We start from the raw sequence: 9,275 nt of genomic DNA, 5'->3' as shown, positions 1-9,275 counted from the left end.
ATAGATTTCTATGATTTTAGAATCAAAATCCCAAATTTTTAATTCAATGGTTAAAATTGTTCTAATCTTAGATACCAACTAAGTGCTATTAAAACTAATATAAAATTTACCTAGGAATAACAAATAATATGGCTAAATCAAGAAAATTTCTTAAATTTCTTTGTATCTTGATTTAATCTTGGAACTATTAAAAAACAATACAATTATCCAATACCTAACATCATCAAAATAATTATTTTACAAACACTTTTTCATTGGTTGCCTGAGAAGATGAATAATAGATGAAGAAAAACATTAGAACTAAAAAAGGCTTAGATTGAAGGAGAATTGAAGAAGTCAAAGGTTGAGTGAGAAGTGAAGAAGATAAAAGTTGAAAGAAAAGTAAAGTTGTGGTTATGATTGTGATTATGATTATGAAGGATTGAGAAACAAAAGTAGATGTAAGTGAGGACTAAGAAGGCTAGGGATTTAACTATTGTAGAAAAAATTAAATGATATGGTCTTAGCTGATTCAAAATTCCATTTTTTTTTTTTTTTATAAAACATGTTTCCAAAATGTTTTGTAAAATGATTATTATGCAAAACGACCAATGTATTATATATTTTCTGTCAGTTTGGTATTTGAAAAAAATATAATTCTCATATTAATACTCTAACATTCATTCTCTTAAACAATTTGGTATTTTGCACAATTACCATAAGTTAAATGATTAATGTAGCATGAATATCCAATAAAATCATATCATGTATCATAAATGTTCAATTATTGTCATGTTAGTAAAACATTTCAAAAGATTAAAAAAATAAATTCTAATTTTTTAACAAACAAAAAAAGAAAAAATTAAAAAAAATAAAAATGTTAAATACATATTTGGCCCCTGAAATTTGTAATTTTGATCACATTGGTACCCAAACTTTCAAATTTTTATCACGTTGGCACCTCTGACTTTGTTAGTCGACTTTACTGACGTAATATAAACATATAATAAGATACTAATACGTGTCAAGAAGTTCAGTTAGCCCTATATCATCATTTCCACATTATGGCACGTCATCCTTAAAATAATTGAGAAAAAAATCAAAAAAATTCTTAAAAATTTAAAAATAATTCTAAAATAATTTTTAAAAAATTTAAAAAATTTTACAAAATTCAAATAAAAATTATAAAAATTTTTAAAAATTTAAAATAATTTTTAAAAATTTTTAAAATTTTAAAAAAATCTTAAAAAATTATGAAAAGTATTTAAAAATTCTAACAAATGCTCAACAATTCTAAAATAATTTTAAAAAATTTTAGAAAATTCAAAAAAAAAATTAAAAAATTTTAAGAAATTCTAAAAGCTTTTAAAAAATTTTAAGATATAAAAAGTTAAAAAAATAAAATTTCTAAAAAAATTTAAAAAGAATCTAAAAACTTTTAAAAAATTAAAAAAATTTAAAAATTTGTAGAAAATTAAAAAAAAAATTTAAAAATTTGAAATGAATTAGGAAAACTTTAAAATTTTCAAAAAATTCCAAATTTAAAAAAATCCAAAAAATTTTAAAAATTTCTATAATATTTTATAAAATTTTTAATATTTTTAGAACTTTTTTAATTTTGTAAAATTTTTTTTTAGAATTGTTTAAAATTTTTTAAAAAAATTTCTTTTAAATATGATATAGGCATAACATGATATTAATGATGTGATAATAGTTGAACTTTTTAAACATGTGTTAGTATTTTATTAGATATTCATATTATTTCAGTAAAGTTAACTAATGACTTTAATCAATGATATCAAAATATAATGATTTGAAATTTCAGATATTAATGTGATAAAAAAATTTAAAATATTAATATGATAAAAATTAAAAAGTTTAAATATCAAATATATATTTAATCCGATAAAAAATCAAAAGAAAAAGATCAGGAGAGAGAGAGAGAGAGGGGGGGGGGGGAAAGGGGGATAGAGTGGCAAAAAGGAAAGGGAAACGGACAACATGTCGGCACCAATCAGACTCAAACGAGCTGGTTTGGTACCGATCTGTCAGGTCCGGGACAGGTAGATCCCAATCCAACCCTGAGCTAGCCGGCGAAGTTGCCTCTTGCCTTCTACTTTCATCTCTTTCTTCCTTCCTTCCCCTTTTTCTCTTCTTTCCCAATTTTTTTTTTATTTTGAATTAAAAAATATATTTTAAAAATTTTTGAATTTTTTATTTAATGCTAAAGTAGAAAAGAGATGATATGATAATGATTGAACACGTGTCATGATTTTAATTTTATTAAATATTAATACTACGTAAATAATTTAACAAATGGTATTAATCAAAAATATCAAAAAGCTTAATGAAATAAAAATATAAATACTAAAGTGAGAATTTTATAGCTTTAAATATCATTAAATATCAAACTAACATAAAGTGTATGTAGATACATTTTTATATTTAACCCATATTAAACGAACACATTTGAATTGTACTTTAACAATTAATTGAAGGATTGTTGTAGCAAAAGAGAACAAATGGATTAATGTAGTAAAAAATAATTGTAGATAAAATACACCTACTAATCAATTGAAAAAAACACCATTGAACAATCCTTCTAAAATCACTTAAAAGTAAAGGAATCTTGGTAACCATTTCACTTTAACAAACTCTGAAGTTACAACCATTTCCTACAATTTCTCTCCCATTTTCTATCCAATAGAAAAATAGTTGTAAAGTTCAAGGTAATCATTTAAACTATCGTGAAGGGAAGAAAGTGTATAAAATAGCTACACCAACATTCATTATTATAAAAAACCATGATTTCATTTCACTGACATTCATGGGGAGAATGTATGTATAGCCTACATCATCATTCTGTTTTGACAAAACAGGAAAGCTTCTAGTCTCCCAAGTAAAAGCGGCAAACTGACATAGAACACTCAAACTTCACTTGTCCTCTTTCTGGAACCAACTCTAGCAAACATGTATCACAAATACATGCACCTCAAGCACATGGTACTTCTGAAATAAGGATAGTATAGACAGTCTTGCTAACAGTAGTATGTAGCAATCTAGAGGCAATATAATTAAACAGTCAATTTCCTATCAAAAATCCAACTGAAAGGAACAATGGATGTTTGCTTAGCCCTTGCCTGAGCTCTTTCCTCCAACCTTCGAATCCTTACCGGTAGTCCACACACAAAGTCTTGAGCTCTACGTCCCTCACCCGAAAGACCCGTCAGCTTCTCTACATTCCATCTTCCTACAAAAAATTCCAATATATCAGCATAATCCTTAGCAGTGTATACTCCAATCCGCTGGGCAACAGATGAGTAGTGTTCAAATAGGTTATCATCATGGCCATCAAACATTAAGTGGGCTGGCATTGAGATTTTTTTATACATCATGTCAGCTAAGGCCAATACGGCGCCATCTGGGTCAATCTCAAAGAGCTTCTCCACAATCTTAGTATAGGCACTTTCATGGCGTTTCTCATCTGAAGCTATGAAACCACATATCTGAGCCAGTTTCAAGTCCCCGTGTTCCTTGGCTAACCTTGCCGTGTTTCCATGGGAAATGAATGTTGCTCTTTCTTGAAATGAAGTATAGATGAAACCTAGGTAGGGGTTGTTTTCCGTTTTAGGATCCTAATAATAAACCAAAAAGAAAAGAAATAAATATTAAGAGCCTGCTTGGACCGGTCCAGAAAGCTTAGGAATCCCATGCAGCTAAATCAAAAAATATATATATTAAGAATGTAAACTATAAAAACTAACAATTTTGAAACCATCAATAAATTAACATCGACCACGTTAACAGATGTGGCACCAATAGCGCCAACTCCTCATACAGTCCATTGAGGAAGTTGCTGACGTGGCACATGGGTACATCTAGAAGATCAAATTGCCCATGCAGAAAGAGCTCAATTAAAGTTTTGTTAGATTATGTCAATCATGAAACCATTATACTTGGTCCCATTTTAGACTACAGAAAAGTATATAGTCAATGACAATGGTGGTCCACACTAGTATTCCAGATTATGGAGCGTTGCCAAAAAATAACATAGTTTCTTGATGTTCCTAATAATTAAATGAGTCTGGCCAACATGATAAACCTTACCAGTAACGAGACATTGAGAAACTTATTAGCAAGGAAATCTAAGAAGAAGCTTTGATTTCAGAAAATTTATGGCCAAAAGAAGATATTGTTAGGTAAATATACTATCTAATGCCATCAGGATTAGACATTAAAGTGCCATAATTAATCAAAGTTCTGTTAAGAGAGCATTACTGGGAGAGCTCCAGCTGAGAAAGAGCCGTTCCTTTTGGTTGCATAGTTTTTTCTACAATAAAAAAGATGCAAGAAACAGAAGGATAATCTTACCATTCCTGATCCTATCAGATACTGAATTGTCTTCTCAATCTGTTTCATATCTACTCGACCAGAGAGGTAAAGATATCTGTTAAGAAGGTCACCGTGCCTATTTTCTTCAGCAGTCCAAGCCCTGGTCCAGATCGCCCAAGAAGTAAGGCTAGCACCTGTTTCATCTCTTACGCCATCTAGAGTATTCAACATTGTCTGGTAAGTTGGAAGAGCTTCTTCGGTGATCATATCTCCAACCAACACAACAAAATAATCATCAGGAAGCTCTTTGCACCTTTCCCTCAATTCCTTGACGTGATCATAGAATCCTTCTGATTGAGGTAGTGGCAAAAAGTCACTTGGTTGCCAACTACTCTCAACTGGTTTCAAGAGCACCAAAATGTTTTTTTCAGCCCAATCATTCAAGGACTTGAAGATCTCTATCTTTTCTGGAGCCATGGAATGAGTCACTTGAACATGTACCTCTCGTGGAGGGCCGTATGGCTTCTTTAGATTGTTGACTTCTCTGTAACCAATAGAACAAGAAGTAACGAACTTGAAAAAATAAATTTTGATGTGCTTTTACAATAACAACTTTCATTGGCACGATGGGATCTATTGTCTTGAAAATCAGAGCAGCTATGCACAAATAAATGTCAAATTCCAGAAGCTCAATATCTTCTTTCTTTTCTTTTTCCTCTTCCATTGTTATTAAAATAAGGAGCTAAGTAAAACCCAAAAAGATATAAACATAAAAATGAGGCATTCTAGGAGTGGCTTATATTTTAAATTTTGATTTAACAATATTTAAGGACGGTAATTCTAACATAGATTCAAAGAATGATAGCTTTGCTCTGTGACAAAATGGTTGATCTGGAGGATGAATATTTTCTTGAATTGTTTAATACAAACTTTAAATCTCTTAAATATACTTCTCTAGCATTAGCCCAAGCTGGTTATTTTGCACTAGTCCAATCTTTTCTATGCACAATGTGCTATGATGGCATTTTGATTGTATTTGTTTATGAAGTTAAGAAACATTTAACATGGCAATTTTAGATTCAGATGAGAGCTTATAGAGAAATATAATTCATGGACACTAGAGATAATGCCGGAGAATAAAAGAATATGAATGCAATGCCTTGACCATCACAAGTCCCCCAAGCAAGAGGTTTTGATAGAATAAAGTGGTATAAAAAAGTCCAAGGGAATAAGTTAAACATATAAACATCTGACCTAACGCTCAACAAATGGAAAACGAAACAAAACAAAATAACTAAAAAAAAATGCATACATGTCTTTGAAACTGAAAGGGACATACAAAGGCAATGTTCAATATCAACATTATTACCAAGATTCAGTAATAACAATTATATCTGATGATTATCAAATCAAATGAATCAACATTCAGCAGCAAAATTTTATTTTATGGTGCAATCCCAACATAAAATTGAATAGAAAAATTGATGCAAGCAAATACAAAAGATTCCAAAATAAAACAAAATAATAATAATTGCATGCATCAAGAGTAAAAACAGACACATAAAAAGGATGGTCAGAAAGTTTTGAAAAATGAAATTACATGAATTATGTCTCAAAACTTGATTTTTAGCAACATGCAAACATAACATCCGACCCCCTAGTTCAGTTGGTTGCACGTTTGAGTTCAAAATCCTATTACCTACATCTCATTCTTCTTTATCCCACACTGCTGCTTCTTTCGTAAAATAACAAAAAAAAAAAGCAGAAATTTAATAAATTCAGAAAAGGGTATCCTACCAACCCCAAATCAATACCAAAAATTTATTTATCTAAATAGATTGCCAAGAAATAGAAAAAAAAGTCAAATTCCCATGCATAAAGCCACACTTGAAAGACCAAAATTGCATGAGATCAGAAAAAAAAATCCCCCAAATGAAGGAAATTTTAAGTTCATTTTAGCATTGAATAGAAACGACATCAGATTAGAAAAAAAAATCTATCTTTTGATAAAAAAGGAAGAAGCAAAATCCCCTATTATCCAATTATTCATTAAAGGAAAGAAGAAAGGGAAAAATATATACTTAGGAGAGGAGGTGAAAGTGGAGAGCATGGTGACTCTTGGATATCTAACAATATTGGAACGATAAGGAAGCACGCAGGCTGAAGGAAAGATCACAGGATTCAACATCAGAGCCATTTTTTTCTTCCTTTTTTGCGTTTCTTGTTGTTTTTGCGGCACGCACAGGAAGAGAGAGCTTTGTTTGATTTAGTTACTGGATTTGCTTCGCGAAATTGTATTTCCCAAATATAAAAGAGACGGATCGAGGATTCCTCATTAGTTGGGCAAATATTTTAATTTAATTTATTAAATTTTTCATTGAAATATAAATTAATATAAAAAATTTCAAATAAAATTTAACATGTATAATAAATTTTTATGTCATATATAAATATAATATTTACATAATTAAAATTAATTATTTAATTATTGACGAATATAACTTAAGCACCATACACACATATAAAAACATATAAATATGTATATATTAATTTAATAAAATTTCAAGTACTTATAAAATTCTTAAAATAAATGTAATATGTGAAAAAATAAAAATTAATGTCTAGTTTTATCATCTATTTTCATATCTTAATTATGTGGAGAATAAAAAATACCTCAATCCTTATATATAATGAAATTAATTTTTTTTAATATTCAATGAAAACAAAGAAAACATGTTAGTTCAAGATTTTTTTAATTTTTTATTCTTATTAATTCACACTTTATATATTATCTATATGAATTTTAAAAATTTTTTATTTGTTTTCCTACAAAATTACTATATATTATAGTAAAAATGTTTACCACCTAAAGCATAAATGTTTAATTATTTTTTTAAAATAAAATATTCAATTATTAGATAAACAATAAATATTTTTTTATGAGTCTCAATTTAATGAGGACAAATATGATGAAAAAAAATTTAGTGAAGGCAAAACTTAAGTTTTCTAAAATTTATAAGATTTTTTTATAACTAAATTTAAAAATTTTAGGATCTTAGCGGGGGCAATTGGCCCCACAACACCATATATAGATCCGTCCTTGGTTGAGAGTTGAAAGCGAGAGAGATGGAAACGCTTGGCCGTTTAGTTGCATGCAAGCGACAGAGAGATGGAATCCTTTTTAAATGCCCTCCTCTCTTTTATTTATTTACACCTTTGCCATTCTGTTTATTGCTATACTTATGTAAAAAATATGCTTTTGTTTTTTTTTTTTTTTTAATTTAAATTGTTTGAGAAATGCTAAAAATTTTTGGAAAATAATTATTATTTTTATTTTTTATGCTCAAGACATGTCTCTTGACGATGTAGAGAAATTTGATATTTTGTAATGGTTCATAATTTTATACAAATTAATTATTTCTTTTTTTTCTTGAAAACGTTAAAAATGAAGTTAGGATATATCCATTATGCTCTATTATATCGTTGTGACCCTTTATTAACTTGCACCTTATTATTTGTTTAACTATTCAAATAATCTTACCGGGCTTGCGTAAAAAAAAAAAAATCTATTCAAGTATTCATCGGGTTAAAGTTTAACACGTGACACATGTATATAATAAAGAGTAAGGGGAGTGGCAGTTAGGGACGAGAATTCAACCCGACCCTGATGGGTTTCGACTCGACCTGACCCTATGAGATCGATTTTTTTTTTTTTGAAATTCGGGTTTCTGGTCAAGTCGGGTCGGGTAGGGTTAGAAAATAATAGGGTTCGGGTTTTAGGCAAACCCGACCCAACCCGATATTATATAAAATATTATTTTTTAATTAATTAATTAATTAATTAAATATATTTATATAATAATATTTTTAAATATTTATATTAAAAAAATAATATTTTATATTTAAAAAAATAATATTTTATTAATTTCGGATCGGGTCGGGTTGGATTGGGTTTGGGTATGAAAAAATAAAAAAAAATTTGGGTAGGTTCAGGTTTATTAATGCATTCGGGCGAGCAAAATCCGTTCCGAACTCGATCCGATGCCAACCCTGGTGACAGCGTGTTTGAAGGGCAGCCCTTCAAATGTAAATACGGACGAAAAAAGGGGATGAAAGTAGTAGGGAGGGACGTAACTGTCGAAAAATGCTGTTGTGTTTGACGTCAGCAAGAGAGGTACGTGAAGAGTAGATGCAAGGGATTGAAATGTGAAAGCTTAGAAGGAGCATCATGTAAGCTGGTGGGAATTACGAAGAAAATATATTCCAAATGGATACTCGATCCTGTTTCATGCTCTCCGCTCTTCGCTCTCTCTTCCTTTTTGTTTTCTCTTCATTTTTTGCTCTCTAAAATCACAATTCTTTTTCTAATTTAAATTATTAAGGAATTCAATAATTATTCCCTTTTTTTTTTTCAATTAAAAAAAGTGAGAAAAAATCTCCATCTTGTTATGGATGTACATTTTTTTCTTCTTCTCGTCCAAATTGAGACACATTCTCTTTAAATAATTAATATTTAAAGAAATTTTTGATTTTATTGCCAATTTTAATACCTACATTTAAGTTCATGTTGTTAATTTTTAAATTTTATTTAACTGATTATTTCACCTCGATATATTGAAATATTTGATTCACTAATATTCTACAAAATTTTTCATTTATAAGTGAATTTTAATTAGAGATGACAATAAATAATAAATAAATAAATAAATGTTCAACATTATTTGATTCGATTATATTAAATTTAAATTTTTATAAATATATAATTAATAAATTCGGATAATAGATTTATTATCGTGATAAATTTGAATAGATTTTGGATAGTTCTTTTTGATTATCCAATATTTAAATTCATTTAAATCTTTTAAGAGATACTATCAATAATCAAATCCGTTTCCATTATATATGCAAAATATGTAAAATTTTATTCTTGTGAAAAGATTCGAACCTTAGCAAACAATCTTTAC

General features: G+C 28.7%; 1 protein-coding gene across 1 annotated transcript; it reads right to left on the bottom strand.

The window, feature by feature from the left end:
* Positions 1–2,741: 2,741 nt before the first annotated feature.
* On the bottom strand, positions 2,742–6,630 carry LOC111294425 (stearoyl-[acyl-carrier-protein] 9-desaturase, chloroplastic-like). The gene is made up of 3 exons (XM_022887719.2): positions 6,393–6,630; positions 4,351–4,855; positions 2,742–3,614 (listed from the first exon to the last, which is right to left on the bottom strand). The coding sequence occupies exons 1-3, from the start codon at positions 6,506–6,508 to the stop codon at positions 3,054–3,056; spliced, it is 1,182 nt and encodes a 393-aa protein (XP_022743454.2). The 5' UTR covers positions 6,509–6,630; the 3' UTR covers positions 2,742–3,053.
* Positions 6,631–9,275: the final 2,645 nt, after the last annotated feature.

Source organism: Durio zibethinus, chromosome 14 (genome assembly GCF_047325235.1).
Source record: "Durio zibethinus cultivar Kanyao isolate XHJ-2024 chromosome 14, ASM4732523v1, whole genome shotgun sequence".
Taxonomy (NCBI): Eukaryota; Viridiplantae; Streptophyta; class Magnoliopsida; order Malvales; family Malvaceae; genus Durio; species Durio zibethinus.
Note: the sequence above shows the minus strand (reverse complement) of the source record. Positions and strands in the feature narration are given on the sequence as shown.

Bases quoted from the DNA above. Each gene is read 5' to 3' on its own strand.
- LOC111294425 (XM_022887719.2), bottom strand. From the start codon at position 6,508: ATGGCTCTGATGTTGAATCCTGTGATCTTTCCTTCAGCCTGCGTGCTT. The intron at 4,856-6,392 runs GTATATATTTTT...TATTGGTTACAG, and splicing joins ACTTTCACCTCCTCTCCTAA to AGAAGTCAACAATCTAAAGA. The intron at 3,615-4,350 runs GTAAGATTATCC...GTTTATTATTAG, and splicing joins ATCTGATAGGATCAGGAATG to GATCCTAAAACGGAAAACAA.